This window comes from Sorex fumeus, unplaced genomic scaffold, assembly GCF_029834395.1.
Source record: "Sorex fumeus unplaced genomic scaffold, SorFum_2.1 ptg000098l, whole genome shotgun sequence".
Taxonomy (NCBI): Eukaryota; Metazoa; Chordata; class Mammalia; order Eulipotyphla; family Soricidae; genus Sorex; species Sorex fumeus.
This window is the reverse complement of record NW_026606155.1, coordinates 27184168-27204385: the sequence shown is the minus strand read 5'-3', so window position 1 is coordinate 27204385 and position 20218 is coordinate 27184168. Positions and strand designations below refer to the sequence as shown.

Sequence of the window (20218 nt, the reverse complement as noted above, 5' to 3'; positions counted from 1 at the left end):
GGGAACCATTGCTTTGTTTATACTTTTATTTTTTTTTCAACATGGAAAGTCTATTCTTTTAAAGTTGACCCTTTGCTACAGGGCAGGGTCTTTTATGTTATGTATTAGGGATTCAATTTGACCTCCCAGAAATGCTTAGCACAAGAGTCATAAATTGAAATGTTTTCAAAGGAGCTCCCCCATTGAAGGCTGTCCGACAGCCCCCTTCTAAATACTGGCACAGGTTGGTACAGAGGCCCGTTACCTTTTTGGAAATCAAGGCTACATAACAACCTGATTATCCTCCTCCAGTCTGATTGCTCAGGGACTACACCCTCTATGTACAAAACAGGGAAAGAGCCCCTTGCCTTGAAAGAAATTTGTCTTTGTAACTGACTCCCACTTCAAAGGAGTGGGGAACTGGATCCAAAAGATAGTAGTCATGAAAGATAGTACAGAATCCAAATCCTGTTGCTTAAACCACTTCATTACCGAGTTTTTCTAGTTTATCTCATTATTGGCAAAGCAAAAAAAGAAAGAAAGAAAGAAAGAAAGAAAGAAAGAAAGAAAGAAAGAAAGAAAGAAAAAAGTAGAAGATAGCATTTAAACTTTTCTCCCTAGAATTTTACCATCAACATTCGTTTGATCACCTTTGTTCTTGTCACTTGTCACTTATTCATATTGAATATCTTCATATCAGGGTTATGCAGAATCTTTGGTTGCTTAGAGGCAAGGATATTATCATTTATATTTTACAAAAGGATAAGTGGTCACAGAAAGAGAGAAGCTTTAGGCTGGAACTACAGTACAGCTCATAAGGCACTTGCATTATACACGGCCTACCAAGATTTGATCTCCAGCACCCCATATGGTACTTGAGCCCTGCCAGGAATGATCCCTGAGCACAGAGCCAGGAGTAAGTCCTGAGCACAGCCAGCTATGGCTCAAAAACCAAAACAAGAAAAGGAAAAGGGAGAGAGAAAGAGAGAGAGAGAGAGAGAGAGAACAACTTTGACTTACCTAAAGGAATCTCCAAGAGAGCAGAGAATGCATGTTCCCACAGACTTTTTAAAGAGAAATATGACTTGGGTGTAAATAACAAATTTTTTAAATTTAACTTGATAAGATATTTGTATAGGCTTAATCTTATGAAAAAAAAATCCCTAATTATGAAAATATTTTTAAGGCACAGAGCAATTATTTGATTTATTTTTAATTGTATTGGAATCAACAAAATTTCAATATAATGAGATAGCACTGTAACAACAAGTCTCACAATGGAGACGTTACTGTTGTCCATTTGAGCAAATCATTGAAGAATGGGAGGACAGAGATAACACTGACTTAACAGGTTTAAATTCATCAAAATGGAAGGAGGGATAGAATGCCCCAATTTTTAGAACTTCTGCTTAAAATGAGCATAGAGAAGATTCACTTATCTTTTCCTGATCAATTGGGTCATTGGTCAGGAAATCACCTTTTCTAAAAGCTGGTAAACAGATTTCTTTTACCTTAAACATCTCATAAACAGCACTTGTGATTATTTTATATCAACCCTCTGATAGGAATCTTGAAAGTGAAAATATAGGAGACCTCTGAGTCTTCTGATTAAAAATTAAAGTCACAAATTTCAGGAATTCACAGTTTCTTACCCCACAATCTCCCTGCCCCCTGCGAACTATCACCATCCTTTAATTGATTCCTGTGCTGTGTGAAATGACTTTCCATTCACAACCAGGTTTGGTTTTGCTTCAGTTCTGGGCTATATACCCAGCAGTGCTCAGGGCTTATTCCTGGCTCTGCATTCAGGGATTGCTCTTAATGGGCTCAGAGGACCGTATGGAATGCCAAGGATCAAACCTGGGTCAGCCATGTGCAAACCCAGCTCCTTATCTACGTACTATTGCCCTGCCCCTTGCCCCCTGCACCCTGTCCCCCACAACCAGATTTTTAAGCCTCCAACCAGTGTTCATTTCAGGCCATCTGATTTACCTGAATCTAGCTATTGGGCCAGTTGAGTAAGGTTACATAACTGACCAAGCCAGGGCATGCAGTGCTTTTCCAAAACCCCCTTCTCTATGTTATCACTTTAATCAGAATAGAGGAAACTGAGGATGGAGCCTGAGAGGCCCTGAAGAGTTCAGATGAGTGATAAGATACTCACAATACACTGCTATTGGTGGCTTCCTGGAGGTGGGTCTGGGTCCCAGTGGTCAGTAGTGTAACAGGCTGTTCAACATAATGATCCTGAAGAAGGCTAACCAGAGTCATCAGCTTCCTTGCTCTCTATCAGTAACCACCATGGGACCTGGAGATCATTACTTAACCTCTCATAACCTTAGTCTTTCAATAGAAATGATAATAGTACCAACCTCATAGAATGGATAGTATGGTTGTAAGGATCTAAAAAGATATAACTAAGATAAAAAGTACAAACAAGATGTAAGCCCTCTCTATTTAAAGACTTATCTAAGGCCTAGCACATAGTATTTGAAAAATATTGTCTCTTGGTATCACTAACTTTTAAGGCCTGGTTCTTTTTGCTCCTGTGGTGACTTAATAATTGTAAACCCTCCTGAAATCTCTCTTCTTAGACTTGCTCAGTATCAGATTTTCATTAGAAATTTTGCCATTGTGATTTTTTTCCTCCTAGACTTTAGTTGTGGTCTGAGCTTAGCTGTCCAAATAAACAGCCGAATGGACTCTTTTCATACTGCTTTTATTGAATTGGAGATATGAATTTCTTTAAATAATTACAAATGGGCAAAGATGGCTCTGGCTTCTGAAAACATCCTCTAATGTTTTCAGAAATGGGACACTTACATGCTGGGGGAGAAAGCAGCTCAGATAGAGAGGGGAGCACCAAGTAAAGGGTGTTGGGAGGACCCTCCCAGGATGAGAGATGCATGCTGAAAGTAGACCGAACATGATTGCCACTCAATGCCTCTTTTGCAAACCACAGCACCCAAAAGGAGAGAGAGAACAAAAGGGAATGCCCTGCCACAGGGGTGGGATGGGATGGGGCAGTGGGGAGGTGGGAGGGATGCTGGGAGCATTGGAGTTGGGGAATGGGCACTGGTGGAGGGATGGGTACTCAATCATTGTATAACTGAAACTCAAGCACAAAAATTTGTAAGTCTACAACTGTACCTCATGGTGTTTCACTAATAAAAATTTTTTAAAAAGAAAAGAAATGGAACACTTTTCATTACAGAATGTTTCCATATTTTGGGCACTTAGCCAACTGTCAACTTTGAAGAATCCTCATGTCACTTTTCTCTAGCAGAGTTTAAAGGGGTCACCTCATCATACCACTTCACAGAAATCTAAACAGCAATCTTGTATAGTTTACTTGGAAAATGTAGGCTATTAATGTTAATTTAAGTGAGATACAATTAAGAGTGTAATCAGATGAGCCAGGAATATATCCCAAAGGACTACCACATGATTTGTATGCAGGATCCCTGGGTTCAATCTCCTCTACCATATGACCCCTCAATCAACACTGGAAGTCACCCCAAGGACTGCATAGGATTAACTCTTGAGCCCTGTGGGTGCAATCCTCTAAAAACAAACAGAAAGAATGTAAACTGCTGCTAAAATTAAAATACAACATGGTTCAATATGAGAATAACTTATTGGATCCAAGATAGTACAGTGAGTAAGGCACTTGCCTTGCATATGGCCAACGCCTAGCAGTACATAGGTCCCCCAAACATTGTCAGGAGTGATTCCTGAGCACAGAGTCAGTAGTACATCCTGAGCACAGTTGAATGTGACCCAAAAACAGAAACAAAAAGATTTTAAATGGAAAAAAGGAGTGACTTATTAACTCTTTAATCAAAATATATTTAAAAGCTAAATTATCTCTGAATATCATTGCAAAAAAAAATATATATTTAAAAGCTTCTGTGCCTCAAATGTTGTGTTAAGTGATTCATGCATACTAATATCAATCATAGATGAATTGTACTCTTTTAAAGTATATATGAAGGGCTGTAAGAGAAGTGTACCAGTGATGTGCCACAGGAGAGAAAATATAATTGCCTGAGGGTATAAAATGAAGTGGGCATTTAGAGAGAAAGAAGTTACTTGTGTTCTGACCAGAGAAGCTGCATGGAAGAAGTGGTACTGCAGTCACTATGTAAGGACAGAGGCATTCCACAAGTGAAGTGGGTAAGGGGATAAATTAGAAAAAACTCCATATGAAATGGAATGGAGGGAAGAGGAATGGACAGACAGATTGGACACAAACTCAAAGGGCCTTAAGTGCCAACATTGGGAATTTAGAATTCTTTAAAGATACATTGTTGGGGCTGGAGAGATAACACAGTGGGTAGGGTGTTTGCCTTGCATGCGACCAACCCGGGTTCGATTCCCAGCATCCCATATGGTCCCCTGAGCACTGCCAGGAGTAACCCCTGTGCATCGCCAGGTGTGACCCAAAAAAGCAAAAATAATTTAAAAGATAAAAATAAATAAAGATACGTTGTTGGGAGCTATTGACCATGCTGATCTTGACAGATAAGGCAGCATGCCTACATGCATGCTTGGAGAGGCTAATCAGGTCATAAAATAGAGTCTGGGTTTCCCTTAGAGAGAAACTGATAGCAGCCTGGAGATCAATTGGAAAGCAATGGCAGTCACCTCCCAGGAAGGCTGATGTTGGTCTGATCCAAGGTCAGGGGGTAAGAAAGATGGAGTAGGGAATGATTTTATAATAAGTGAGATTTTGTTTCTCTATCAGCCAGATTTCACAATGTTGGAAATAAGGCACATGGGAGAAGTTTAAAAATGGAACTGACATTTCAGATCAGATTAGCTGGTTGGCCAAAGAGAAAGACAAAGAAGGAGTGAATTTATCTGGAAAGACATGAGCTTGATGTGAGGACATTGAATTTCTGGTGTGAAATTTTATTATGTCAGACTGCAGTTCTCAGGGGTGAAGACGGAGGACAGGTGCGGAGGCATATTAGCGGCTGAGACTCAGGCTTGGAAGCGTCCCCGTGGGAGCATCATCCTGCCAACAGTGAGGCCTGCCCTCCAGAGCAGACATTGCAAGCTGGGTGGGAATGAGTCAGCTGTGGCTCATAAGTGTGTTTATTTGTGTGTTTTAAAATTTTTTAAAATTAAGCCAACATTGAAAAATTAGGAAATTGTACTTTAAATATTGATTTCTGGTTTCTCTTTCAAACATCAAAAGATGTGGCTAACCATGAACTCACATTGCCACATGACAACAACAGCTGGAGCCGGACAGAGGATGCTCCCTTGAGATTGTCCAAGAATCCTCCAATTTATCTCAGTGCTTCACTTCCCCATTATCTCCCACCACTCAGATTAAACATGAAGTAGGTTACTGGTTGCCTCCAGGCAGGAAAGACCAGCTGGAGGCTTATGGCTAAGAAGGATGGGATTTCTTTAGGGAAGGATGAAATGTCCTAAAGCCAGTTGTGATGCTAGTTGAACAATTCTGTATTCAGCAGATCCTTTATCCTTTGGTGATAATGTCACTGAGAAGAGAACAAGGCAGTTCCCAGCAAGGCACTGTGTGTGAAGTTTGCATGGTCTCCTGTGTCGGTGAGGTTCCTGCCAACAGTCAAAACCACGTACATGAGTTTCATTGGCACGTTTGCAGTGTCTGTCAGTGAGAGTGTGGATGGGTGTGCATCCAGCTCCTGCCTGGTGTGGATTCTGCCCTTTTTTCCTGGAGTGGGTTAGCTTCCCTCCACCACCTCCCACCTTGCATCTCAGAACGGGAGTACGTGGGTGGCAAATGTGAACAAATGGGTGAATACAAATTTTTGTGGAATTTTAGAAGTATCTGGGAGCATTTATTTAGAAATTTGGGATGTTTTCTGATCAGAAATATACCATAGGAATTTAACTCCTATTTATGACTGTGATCTGTGTCTGTGGTTTATTAGTCAGTGAATTTTGGCTTTTGTTACTTGGTATTTTTTGTGGGTTTTTTTTTCTTTGTTTGTTTTTCTGTTTGCCATACCCAGTTGTGCTCAGGGCTTACTCAGGGCTGACTCTGTGCTCAGGGATCACTTGTGGTGATCAGGAGACCATATAGTGTGCCAAGGATTGAACCTGGGGTGGCCATATGTGAGACAAGGGCCCTACCCACTGTGCTGTCTCTCTGATCCTAGTCAGTTTCACTTGAAGTTGCAGTTTGTGAGGATTCATTGATGCTTTTAATTGAGGACTTCCTGCCTAGTAAAAGGCTTTGAGTTGTGAGGATTGTTGGTTTGTTTGCATGTTTATTTGTACTGTATCATGTATCAGGGATCACTCCAGCAGTGTTTAGGGAACCATAAATATTTTATGCTGGACCCTGTCTCCAGCAACTCAGCAGTCACGCCCATAAGCCACCTCTGGCTGGTGCCAGATAATCTCATCATCGGTCACCATCCAGATCACATGTCCATCTCTCCCAGAAGGGAGCATAATATGACACTCGCCATAACCATGCCGCTGGACTCTTCCCCAGTGCTGTTTCACTCAGGGTGTCCTGGAGAGGAGGCAGGTAAGACCCCCTGCCTGCCCCAAGGGACCCAGCCCTGGCAACTGAAAACCTCCAGAACTTCACTGCTGCCAAACTCATGGCCCCTCTCCACACACTCAGGCGAGCCTCACCCACAAGTAACTCTATTCCTGGACCCTCGACACTTCATAGGACACACCCTACCCATACTCCAAGTATACCGCACCACATTTGATGGAGTTCAAAGTAGGAAGCAACAAATCTTAGGGGAAAGTATTTTTTTTACATATATATATATATATATATATATATATATATACGGTAAAGGCCCTCCCGTTGATCGTCAATTTGCTCGAGCAGGCCCAGTAATGTCTCCATTGGAGACTTTTGTTGTTACTGTGTTTGGCATATCGAATACTCTCGGTAGCTTGCCGGGCTCTCCGAGAGGGGTGTAGGAATCGAACTCGGGTCGGCCATGTTGGCTGCTTGTAAGGCGAACGCCCTACCGCTTAAGTCTCAACCTTTAACATGTTTTTGATCTCTTATAGAAGGACTTAATGGCCCCTGGGTGAAATATAACAATCTTCACACTCTTTCCTCTAAGGATACTTTTTTGTAGCATTTTCAGCAGTTTTTTTTAATAACAAACAATACAAAATATATTATTCTGGTTCTGTTTGGGGGCAGGGATTCAGGTTCGGGATGGAAACACCCAAAATTATGGTGGTGGGAAAGTGTAATGGTGGTGGGATTGGTGTTTGAATATTAAATGTAATCAAATATAGTGAACTACTTTATAAAATAAAAAAAGATTTTTTAAAATCTTGTCCTGGAGATGGAATCTGGGTCTCCCACATGCAGGCATGGACTCTCTGTCCATCAATCTATTGCTCCAGCCCTGAACTGTCCACTTTAAATGGGTGCATTAAAAAATACATATATACATAAATGTTTTCTCAATAAAGTTTTTTTATACAAACAAAAAGAAAGAAAAGAAATTCTTGGTTGCTATTGCCCTTGTAGTGTCAGTTATTTAGAGCAGAAAATGCTTGTTAGTGTGTCTCTATCAAAAAAGGGGGAACAAATGAAAGACTAAAAGGATTATGTATTTCAAGAAAAATGGATGAGAGGAAGTCTCTGTGGTGGTTTAAATACAAACATCTGGCCTTTTTATTAATTTATATTACCTTCCTAGCCACTGAAAGTATTTTGGTATTAGGAAAATATTTGGACCTGGCCAGACCCCTGAGGTCCACCCACTCTTAAGAAGAAAAGGAGAAGAAAAGCAGAAGAGGCCAGCATATCCAGTGTCAAAGGGGGAAGAAAGCTTATCAACTGCTGACAAGAGTTCAAGAAGGATGGGGACAGAGGAGATAGGCGGCTGGAGAGTCCATCCAATGGGAGAGCTTAGAAAGATAGGACCAGGGAAGATAACAGGTGCAGATGGCAAAACACCTACAGTACACAATTTGGTCATATTTTATCCTCTGGCATAGATGGGGGGGCTTCTGAGGGTTTTTTAAGTAAGGGAAAGATGTGGACAGATTAGCATTGCCTAGATTACTTGGTTTAGATAGTGTGTGTGTCTGTATGTGTGTGTGTGTATGCTGTGTGTTTTTTAAACTGTGTGCATGATAAATAAGGGTCACCTTGTGTTTTATTCTTTTCTATGCTAACTTCCCTTTATTTCTAATTCCCCCATTTTTTGTTTGTTTGGGGGCAATATCCAATGGTGCTCAGGGCTTTCTCCTGTCTCTACACTTAGGGATCACTTCTGGCAATGTTCAGGGGACCATATGGGGTATCAGGGATGGAACCTAAGTAGGCTGTGTTCAAGGCAAGACCTTTATCCTGTACTCACACTCCATCCCCAGTGATTATCTGCCATCTTGAATTCTCATTCTTGTAGAGGCATCACTTTCTGGTTTCCATCTGATTCATTCCTGCTTGAACCCAAGAAAACATACAGGTGTTATCTCACCCAGTGCTTCTCTGCCATAGCACTATTGTACTTCGGGTTGAATAATTCTTGAGTATTTATGGGATGTCTTGTGCATTAAGGGTATCCAGCAGCCCCATCAGCCTCTAGCCTCTAGTTACCAGCAGCAATCCTGCTTAGACATTGCCAGAAAAACCACCTCCAGTTCATAACCACTGAACCACATTTATCTGTATAGCATCAGACCCAAGAATGGAAAGCAAGGTCAAACTGGTAGTCTACAAATGGTAGACCTGGTGTCTGACCCAGACAAAAATGACCAATTCCCACTCCACACAGAGCATGAATGTCAGATAAAGCAACGGATGGGTGAGTTGAGAAACTCAAGAACTTTATTTTGTTTTAGGTAAGACCTAAACCTAAACCTAAACCTCTCTGTTTCCCCATCAAAAAGAGATGACATCTCTAGGATTTACAGCAGACTAAATGACCCCACTGTCCCCCTCTAAGGCTAGGATGCTAATGTGAGCACAGGAAGGAGCTAGTTAGATGAGAGATTGGAGATAGACCTCTAAATGAAAGGTCTGGTGAGCCTACCTCTAATGAAGAAGAAATAAGGAGAGCAGGAACAATTTTCACTTGGAGTTGTTAAATGATTATCAAAGGATAGTCGCTAAAGTACAACTTGGAGTAACCAGAACTCAGATAAAGTTTACTTCAGATCCTCCTCCTTATAGGAAGGTCTGAGACAGTAAAAGAATGTTTCTCTTGGGATAAGGATGTCTAATACAGATTAGATATGAAATAGTGAGGTCTTCCAGATTCCTTTTCTGGGTGTGTGTCAGAGATTGGAAGGGGAAAGGAATTTTATATGCCACTTCTATATTGATAAAGAAAATTGAGTTAAGACTTTTGATAAGAGTCTTACAACTAAGAGTCTAACAACTAAAAATGTCTTACAACTCTATTAATCTTCGACTGTTTGAAATTTCATAACTGATTTTTACTCTGCATATAGTAATTATTATGCCTTTCTGCCATGGATGCTGTGTGTCTTGATTTGTGCCTTGCAATGCAACTTCTTAATCTATAACTTGTTTATCTTTAAGCCTGTGGTCATTTTGACTGAGGCGGATGGAAATTCGTGCTGCTCTTTTATTTTTACCATTCATATTCCTTAACCCTTCTTCTCTAACTCAGTAACTTTTGTGGTAATGAACTGAGTTCCCCTGTGTCCTCCTCTGAGCAATGAGTATTGGCTGGTCTTTGGTTTACATGTAAAGCACCATCACAAGAAAAGACATCTATAAACAGGCTTTCACCTTGCTGCCTTTCAGGCCCTTCAGGATCCAGTTGTGTGACAGCAGCCCTGGGAAACACCTGGAGTCACAGTGTGAACACCCGACTAATTTTTCAACATCTTGGTTCAGAGAGAAGACAGGTAAGCGCTTGGAGTGTCCACCAAGGTCAGAGAACATGGAGTACTACATAACCTTTGCAGACTCACTCTGAAAGCATCACCCACTTTGTTCTGTGCCAACAGACAAGGGTTGGGTTAGGAGACCAGCATCCTTTCCTGCCCCAATAGCAGTTATAATAAAGTGGGGTGATGAGTCACACACAAGAAAACACAGAAAGTGAGTGTGATGTATAATAATTTTTAAATTACCTTGGTTCACATTTCTAGGATCCTCAACTTCTCCATCTCTAAAAGGTATTCACCAAGTTTATATTAGCTGAGAAACTGATGTTTGTGAATTGGTGATCACACATTTACTTGAAGTTAGTATTCCTTGAAAAAATCTTAGGCCAGGCTGATCATACCAAATAAATGAAGTATCCCAGAGTTTCTAGGAGCTTTTGCTTTAAATCATAAGTAAGTAGGTAAAATACTGAATGATGCTAGAGAAGCCTCTCATAAAAGGAAGAAGATGCTCTGAGTTCCCTATTTATGGTTTCTGTACTGGTTTCAAGTAAGAATTCCTACCCCCTTCCCTAACCAAGAAATATTACTTTCTACCCCTTTCTTAATCTTGTCTCCTCATTCCAAAGAAAGGGTCAGGCTGACCCCTTTGGCAAAAAGCTTCCTAATTAGGAAACTTATTTTTTTTCTGATGTCTAACCTCACCTTGATCCTGCCTGTGAATCAGAGTCCATCACACTCCCTCAGATGAGCAGAAGAGAATAGATCTCATGCTTTGTTGCATGAGGCAGACAGATTTGCCCATCTTGCTAGATATAGAATAAATAAAGTTTTAATTATTAAAGAGGCAGGAACTATCATGCAGGTGGTCCTTTCCAGGGAGTTTGGAGGAAAGGTGTTATTGCCCTTTACCTGTATTAGGTAAACTGGCTCTTTTTCAAGAAGTCAGGAATCATCAAACAACAGACATGAGTCTTTGAGTGGTGCAGACATAACTTCCCAAGTACCCTTAGTTATGGACCAGAGGATTCATCTTGGTTTGCTCAGGACTGTGTAAATAACATTCCAGCTTAATGATTTAGTCAGCCATATTCTGAGGAGTCGAAGATGCATGTTTTCTTCTAGGAGAACATTCTTGAATGTTCAGGCCCCAGCGTGCTCATTACCTTTCCTCTAATGATTCAAGTATCCTGGGTTCTGAATACATCAGTGGAACACATCCAAATATATTGCAGTGGAACCTGAAGATCTTTTTGTTGTACCCTAGGTAATTAGTTACATAACAGAACCTATTGCCTAATGTAATATTAGGTATATTTGTAGGACTGTCAATTATATGAATTCTTACCTGAGGAAGAAAAATTATTTATGAATCAGGGTTGATTCACTCATTTTCATTGATCCTTAACTCCACTTTTTGAAAACTTGTATTTGGCACACTCTTTTAGATTTTAGATGACAGACATCAAAGTGATGACTTAATATATATTTTATATGGTATTTTGGATTCTACATTTCCAAATCTTAGTTCATTTGATTGTTGTTAGCATTTATTAGCCAAGAAATTCGAGCCACATTTTTCTTTTCTTTGGGGCTCTGATAATTTAGCCAGTCAGTTCCATTTAATCTTTATCAACAAAAAAATAACCAGTAGGACAAATGCCCTTATTTTGTCTCTTTGGTGACCAGGGGATTTTGGTGACTGTTGGTTCTTGACTCCTAAGGTCAAATGTAGGTCACTGGTGAAAAGATGAACCAAGAGCAAAGTGTGAATGTATCAGTGACAGCCTCTCCGCTTCTATTCTGTTAGATGGGTCAGTGACATTATCTTAATCTACAAAGGGCAACTTGTTATTATCATTGCTAATCAATCAAGAGCAGACATTAATGCCTTTCAATAAAATCTTCAAACAGCAAATACAAAATTTAAGTAAAATATGTCCGGAATTAAAATGTCCAACCAGGCCAAATAACTTTCTTTCATTAATCTATAGAAATCTGCATTTAGGGACTAGTTGTTAAATAACAAGAATAAAGTATATCTCTATTCTTTATTTCACCTCAGGAGAGGGTGTGCTTAGTGATTCCCTGAGCCTTTCCAGTGGTCTTACTTCATGACAAAGTAGAGAAGCCACATGAATATCAACCTTTCTGGGATTTGTCACCCAAACAATACATTAAAGCCAGTCTTTAAGGTAATTGCACTGAGCGATTCTTTCTATAACACTATTTGGTAAGAGCACATGTCTGATCATCTTAGGCTAGAAAGACCAGTGGAAACTGCCCACTTGGAGAAATTATCAGGTATTGCCCCTTCCCCACTCCCCATGGAAAGGAGAGGCCACTGCATCAAGGGATCAAGGTTATAGAATGAGGATTATGTTTTATTCCGTTTCTATGACACAGAGCTTGACACTAGGGCTCTTGAATGTGAAGCTTAGTCTGAGATCACAGGGATGGGAGGGGGTCGGGTCAAGCTGAGCAGATCTACTAGCCGATTAACCCGAGTCCTGAATGGTAGAGTCCAAGGGAAGGCGTTCTTCTTGCCTGATTACTTTCTTTACACCCTGGAAACTTTGTAAATTATATAACCAAGAAAGAAATCTCCTTATCAGGGCACAAGCCAAGTTAATTCTCTTGTTTATTCTACTCAATGTTTGAAAAAACCCTCTTAAGAAGCTGGGAAACATTGTCTTTTGGACTAATTTAGAGTTTTTCCATTTGATTTTTATTTGTTCTTTTTTCCTACTCTGTTTCTATCTTCTCCCACCCTTTTTGTAACATTTTTATTATTACCAAAGACATCTTCTTTCGGAAGAATTTAAATTGATTTTGGTAGGTATTTAAGGTCTTCCTTCCTTCCTTCTTTCTCCTCCTCCTTCTTCTTCCTCCTCCTCTTCCTCCTCCTCCTCCTTCTTCTTCCTCTTCCTTCTCCTCTTCCTCCTTCTTTTTGTTTTTCAGTTTGTTATTGGGCCACACCAGCTATGCTCAGGCCTACCCCTGGCTCAGTGCTCAGGGCTCAGTGCTGGCAGTGCTTAGGGAAACATATATGGTGCTGGGCATCAAACCAGAGTGAGCTACATGCAAGACAGGTGCCTTAACCCCTGTACTACTTCTCTGCATACCTTTCACATATTACAAAAATAGGGTTTTTTACATCATACCCTGGCATGGCGATGCAAAGAAATAAAAGACATAGTACCTGCCTTCAAGTTTCCTCTGGTCTAGAAAGAGAGATTTTACATATTCACCCACATATGTAAGTATGTCTATGTATCCACCCACTCAGATAACTCTCAGGAATAATTCAAAATGCAGCACAAGAGTCAGAGTACAAACTAATGTCAAGGTACTGTCATAGGGCAGTGTTTGATTTCTTATCTGAAAAATGGTTACGAGTAATTGCCTTGAATCCAGAGGAAGGTAAACTCATTAAAGTTCACATTAATCTTTTCATGGGAATGTGGGACTTGAGTATCATTTAATATCAGTGTTTCTCAAGCCTGGCTACATTTAGAGTCATCACAGGAACATTTACAAAATACCAGCATCAAGGCCCCACCCGACCTGTTAAATCACAGTCTCTTAAACAACAGTGTTTATTTTATTTGTGAAATTCCCCAAGCAAGTTCACTGAGCAGCCAAGCTGAAGACCTCTTCCTTTAATAGCAAAATCCAATTAGTGTGAAAGGAAGGAAAAGACACTGGAGTGATCAACAAAGGAAGATAAACCGCAGGCTGAGTCTCATGGGAATGAGACATAGGTTGGTCTTCGCCTTGCAACCAGAAGAGGGGCTGTGTACCTTCAACAAGCCTTGCTTTTGCCACCTCTCCACAGCTACTTCCTGTATAAGGTGTTAGAGATTCCAAATATGAGAAGTGATTGTTCACCATCTATTGGGAAGTAGACGGATATGTAAACGGAATATGTTTCATGAACACCTTGAGTTCAGGGGGAGATGGAGGCCCCTGCTGCAAAGGAAGAATCCATGGCCATCAGTGAAGCAAACGCATGCAGAATGGACTGGCTAAGGTCTTCCTTGGGAAAGCACTTACCGCAACTTGCTGCACTAGGATAGAGAGCAGAGAAACCAGAATCAGGGCAGTTAGATTTGAAAGAATGATTTTTAAAAACTTGATGACATGTTTAGACTATTTCTCATCAAATACTCATGACGTCTGTTCCTACAAAAGCTATATGGGATTAGATTTTTTTAATTTAAAGGAGTTCTGAAAGGAGGAAAGAAGTAATTAAACCCAACTAAGCTCTACATCCCCTTGATGAAACAAATATTATGCCTCTCTATTTCAACATATTGGAAAGAGATGAATTTTTTTGTATGGAGGTTTATTTAAATGTACTTTGTAATAACAATTTGACCTTCTTTGTATAAGGCACTCTGGACATTGCAAAACACCCAAGAGAAGAGCATGCAAGGCTCAAACTTGGGTTTTGTTGACAAGACCAACATTATCATCTAAGCTCCTAATTCCTACTAGAACCCTTCGACTTTTCTCCACACTCCAAGTGGCTTTACATCTTGGAAATATTTAGTGTTTCCTCTTTGGTGATGGAATTCTCTCGATATCCATCTTATAGTTTATACGACTCAAATACTCTCAAGACTTTCTGACTCTCTGACCTTCATCACCCCTATTCCTTACGGCTCTCAGTGTGACTCTCAGTGTTGGCACATGTGACACCTGAAAAAGTATCCTGAAAGGCTCTGGCTGAATCCTTTCTGGCTACATCCAAAGACAATGTCAGTTCTTGACTCTTGTACATTTAACACGTTGTTTTTGAAACAGAGGGGGGAAAATGCCTCTATTTGTATGGGGGCCAAGGCTTAAGGAAGGAAGAAATTGTCTAAATTGCTTATTTAGAATCACCCTTCCTTATAAGAATTGAGTTTTGCAGTTTATTTCTTCCTTTAAAAGATAAGAATTTACCCATTCAAAAAGGTTAAGCACCAAACATGACAATTATAAGCAGATACTACAAGAATACTGAATACAAGAATACCTTTCTGCAAAACCAGCCTGCTAGGGGTATGGGAGAATAGAAGTCAGGCTTCCTTTGAAATCCTAGTTGGAATTCTTTTGTGTTAAGGAGCCAGAGCCCTAGACACAAATGCAGGCAGAGAGAGGGAGGGAGGGGTCTGCAACAGCTTACAGGGAACAGCTAGCATGAACTAAGGCGAAGGGGCAGGGTGAGAAAACTTTGTTGCCATCTTTCCCATCTCTGTGGTTGGAAAGGCCTAAGAAGGACAAAATTCTATGGAAACGATATTAAATCTTTTATCCTGAAGAAGCAGAAGGGTAGACTTGAGACAGGAATGAATGTCAGGCATATGTTCATATTTACCCAAAAGAAGACTTTGGGGATGATTTGTTTTTTTTGTTTTTGTTTTTGTTTTTTCTTTTCTTTTTGGCTCACACCTGGCGATGCACAGGGGTTACTCCTGGCTTTGCACTTAGGAATTAGTCCTGGGGGTGCTCAGGGGACCAGATGGGATGCTGTAAATCAAACATGGGTTAGCTGCGTGCAAGGCAAACACCCTACCCACTGTACTATCTCTCCAGCTCCCTTTGGAGATGATTTGACCTGGAGGGCAGCTCCACTCACCCCTCTACCACTAATACTAACAGGTGATTTGACTTGAGGTAAGTCTCCTTAACTCCAGATTCCTCCCAAAAGGAAGTCAGGATTACTGTCTTGGAAAGGAGAACCCCTCCCTTTGTTAAATGTTCCAGGTCATTGTGTTTATTCTCTTGTTTTCTCCCCCGGCTCATCAGCTGTTTTTAGGCAACAAGATATTTTTTGGTGAATAGTTCCAGCCAGCACAGAGGTTTGGCTGTGCTGCAGGGCTAGGAGGAATTTCATTTTAAGCATAAATATCTGCAGAAATAGCGAAGGAAACACTGAAATCTGAGCCAAGTACATTGCCTTGTGTATAAATGTTCCCTTCCTTCTCTTCGCTTTGCAAGTGTGAAATATAAGACCCCACCCACACACTTTCATCAGAAATACTCTAACAGGTATTGACTAAAGTGGGGACTTTTAAAGAGGAACTTTTTCAAATCCCCAGAGAAATGTCTTAAAATCTGAGGAAATCCTGTCTGAAGATAGAGAGTAGCAGCAAATGAATAAAGTGAGCTAAGACCATAGAGGTAAAGATATCAAAATCTTCCCCACCACCCTCAAAAGGGTAAACTTCATGGTGGTCTCTTTGAAAAAAAAAGAGTCAATGTATTCCCACATCACTACTTATAAATGAGCTTGTGTACAGAGAACTCCCTTGAAGAGATTCCATTGGAAATTGCCTAACAAAAATGCAGCAGTACGGTCACCTCTGTGCCTCTAATGGGAGACTTCCTTTCAGTTGTTCAGGCTGTGATAGACTATGTATCTTTGCTAAAAGACAAGCTCACTTTTTCTTGGGAAATCTCGGGCCACCGATCAAATATTCAACCTAAATATCCATATACAAGTGAGTGGATGAAGAAGTTGTGGTCTGGGTACTCAATAAAATATTCCTCTGCCTGTAAGGAGGATTTGAGACAAAATGATTAGATTATGAAGATATGACACTTCTTAGGGATAAGTATGTGGCTCTGATTGGTGGTGGGATGGCACCAGATCTTTGGTAGTGGATATGGTGGGAATTACACATACTTAACAGTATGTAATTAAACATCCCATTAGTTGTTAAACCAATTGTAAATCAATTTTCAAAATAAGGTCAGAGAATCCCATAAGATTTGGACAATTTTGTAAACCATTTTAATCAAGGTACCAGGATTTGTAATACTGTTAATCACACTTTTCTTGCATACATCATCCCAGTACTATACCGATTACCAAAGAGCCTGCTTTCCCTCCATCTGTGTCCCAAGGACCCCTCCTAAATTCCCCCTCACCTTCTCCCATGAAAATCCACTTCTATAGACAAAATCTTCAAGTCTGATGATTTTGACCATTTTTTCTTCCCTTACTATATGTCTTTTTTATCTCACATGTGTCAGAGTTTTTTGTGTAGTTGGTGACACCTACACAACTAGAAAGAAATAGAGCTAACCTCCTGAAATACCACAAAATGGTAATGTGTTTGAAATACATTATAAGGTAATTTATAATGTATTTATAATTTGAAATGCATGACAAAGTAATGTATTTGAAAAATCACAACTTTCTTTTTAAAAGATATATAAATTTAAAAAATCAGTATTATGACTATCACTTTTTTAATCAAATAGAATTATAAAATTAGTTGTGGCCACAACTTTTAAACGAGGAAAAATCTACTTCAAACATAAAAAAGTGGAAGCAGTATCTGTGAATGAAGAATATCGCTGTGTCAAATACATGTGCTTTTGTGGAAGACATGGTGAATAGGCCCCTAGAAATGTCAAAGATCTTTGAAGATTTCATGGGCTGAATGACATACTCCAAGTGTTTAGGTGGTTTGCCCTTTAAATGAGTCCCTCATTTCAACATTTTGTCACCTCTGTCATTCTTCTGCTGCAACTAGTTTTATTTTTACACACACGTCTTATGTACTGACCCTCCCAGCTCAAACTTGCAAAGCAAACCCGAACAAAAACACAGATGAGATATTTCTAGAGAAATCTCAGCTGTTGCAGGAAGTAGACGAGACGCAGGACTTTGAAACCAAATTGAGTGCCTTCTTGTCAGGGAAAAAAATATGTTCTGTTGGGAAACAACTACAATATCTCTTGGACAAGGCAATGTCCTAGGAATCGCAAAGGGCACTGATAGTTATTTGACTCCATGGGGAATGAAGGTTGGGCGGTATGATTTGTTTTAAGCCTTGATTGGTTGGCTCTGAGTGAGAAGAAAATGGCTTTGGTGAAGAAAGGGAAGAATAGACAAAGCTTGGTATCTGTAGAAACTGCGGCCTGAGGTGGAGTGGCCCTTTTCACTAGAGCAGTGCATTTTGGATGGGACAAGGCCCCATCTGAGATATCTTTTAGCAGTGACCTGACCTGCTGATTATATACCACTGGGAGCTTGAGAATCTCCAACATTGATGTCAGTAAGGGTGATTCCCTGTCCCCAACAGCCACACAGTGGCAGCCAGCACTGCCGGGGGCCTGTGGCCCAGTGTCCATTCAGTTACCTCCATTCCATGCACAGGGGGAAAGCTATTGACATTTAGTGTCTTATTCAGGGTCAGCTAGCAGCTAGTAAGTAGTCGGAATGGAATAGCAATTAAATCCTCCCAGTTCCTAATCTCTTGCTATTTTCATTTTAGCATGCTGACTCAGAGTGAGAAAATCTCCATGCCCAGCCCCGTGACTGGGTTTGCAGGTGGCGTGATCTTTACATCCCTGTGACTTGTCAGTGGTTCATAAAAAGGTTCTATGGAACTCTGGGGAAAAATGGTTTTAAGGCCCTTTTCCACCCCACCTGGCAATGAATTACCAGAGAAGTCAACATTTTTTTCTCTCGTAGGCCCAGACAGGTGGATTAGTGGCTTTTTCCTAGTTGAACTTCACAATGACCGTGGACTTCCCAGCCAAGCACCCTTTCCTTGTAAATAATATCCCACAAATGGGGCTGACTTCTATGCCAGTCTCTTGAAAGTGGCCCTCTTCTCCTCCTGCAGGGCCACTCTTCAATTTTGAGCTCCCAGGTGCCAATCTGCCAATCTTCAGATGGTTTCAGAGAACTGGCATGTTTGAGTCTTTCATTTTCTGGTTCTCTCAGGTTGGGAGAAACTTTGTGGCAGTCCCATTTTCAAATCACTGTGTCTTTATTTTGAAAAGTCACTGTGGAGCAGAGGAAAGGAGGTAGGGGACTTTGTCAGTGTGGGAAGCTGTTTCCAGCCATCTCAGAGGTCACTGATGAAGAGCCACCTCGGTTGGCCCCAGGGCTTGGGGCCTCGCCCGTTTCAGCTTCTTGATTTCCCAGGTGTGGAAGGTGTCCAGACTTTATGGATGAACCCTACTTGCAACTATTGCATTGACTAATTCACATGCACTATTTCCACTTAACCCCCACAAGATTGTGTAACTTCAGAGCCTACATTATTTTTGTTAAATCACATTCTCTGACATGTAGGCTTTCTCTCTCTCTCTCTCTCTCTCTCTCTCTCTCTCTCTCTCTCTCTCTCTCTCTCTCTGTTGAGTCTACACGAAGTACTAAGAAGAATAAAGCCTTCACTTAGTCATGGTTCTGTTGACCTTCTAAGAAGGGTCCTGTTTGTCTTTCTGATATTTTTCCTCTAAGAAAGACTGGATCTAGAATGTCATTTAGTTTTAGGCCCCAGAGCTTGCTGAACAGCACCTCCGACTCCAGAACCAAACCCATGAGGACAAAATGAGCTGCCTCTTGCTGCCTCTTGCCTCTGGCATCTTACTTTTGGTTTAGGAAACACTTCTGGTGTGACTGCAGTTGAACTGCTTCTTCCCTTGTCACTGTATGTGACTTGAAAAGGAAAACTTGTCACATATGTCACCCAAGCAGGTCCAACTTGGAAAATGGATTGCCAGATCATTGCAGCTAGAGGGAAGTTGAGGGGTGCAGGGTTGCCTACTGTAAGTCGACTGCCAGGCTTTGGCCTCTGCTTTCTTCAGGTGTCCACCATGCCTATAAGGAGCCAGCATGGCATCATGCTGGTGTGCATTTCAATCTGAGTGAGGCAATATGTCAGATGTGGCTCCAGGCCCATCCTGAATCTGAATCTTATCCCTCCATGATGAGATTAGGTGGAAGGGGATGCAAAACAGACAAAAGATTTCCACGATAGAGGTGTGAAGGAAAACAAATTGAATATGTCTCTAGCATTCAGCTTGAATTTATGTAAGTATACTTAAGTTACCATAACATTTTATGATATGCTAAATTGGTTGTCCAATGCAATATAAGTCATTGGATTTTCCTAATTTTTGCTGTTCTAAATAATTAGTTTTCAGTTAATTTTAGGTACCATGCTCATTCCTGCCTTCCCTCTACCTTCCTCACCTCCTGCTACCCCTCTCTTCACACAAACACCACATAGAATGATTTAAAAATATAGGGATTTTTAAATCAGTCAATGGTTCCTGGCAAGTGCCTTAGAGTTCAAATGCTTGAAGCAGAGATTTTTCCACAGAGGGTCGCTTTCTGGAAGTTTCCCTTCTTGGCTTGGCAAATTTAAGAGTTCTGGCATCTGAGACAAAGAGTATGTGTGCTTGTGTCTTGGACCCTTGTTTTATTGTTACCAAAGGGACTATGATTTTGAGAACACCTTTGGAAAGCCAAGCTACAGGACCTCACTGCTGACTTTCTGAATCCTCAATTCAAAACTGGCAATTGAGCTGGAATTATTATCTTCATTTCTCTAAGTAACAAAATTCTTTGAGTGGCATGCTTCCAGAAAAA

The 20218-nt window shown here is 40.7% G+C and overlaps 1 protein-coding gene across 1 annotated transcript in view; it reads left to right on the top strand.

Moving 5' to 3' along the window:
• The window catches only part of RAD51B (RAD51 paralog B), a 672013-nt gene that overhangs the window by 601570 nt on the left and 50225 nt on the right, over positions 1-20218 (top strand). The window contains exon 9 of the mRNA XM_056134025.1: positions 9746-9849. Coding sequence (XP_055990000.1) covers positions 9746-9849 — 104 coding nt within the window. The remainder of the gene's footprint in view (positions 1-9745; positions 9850-20218) is intronic.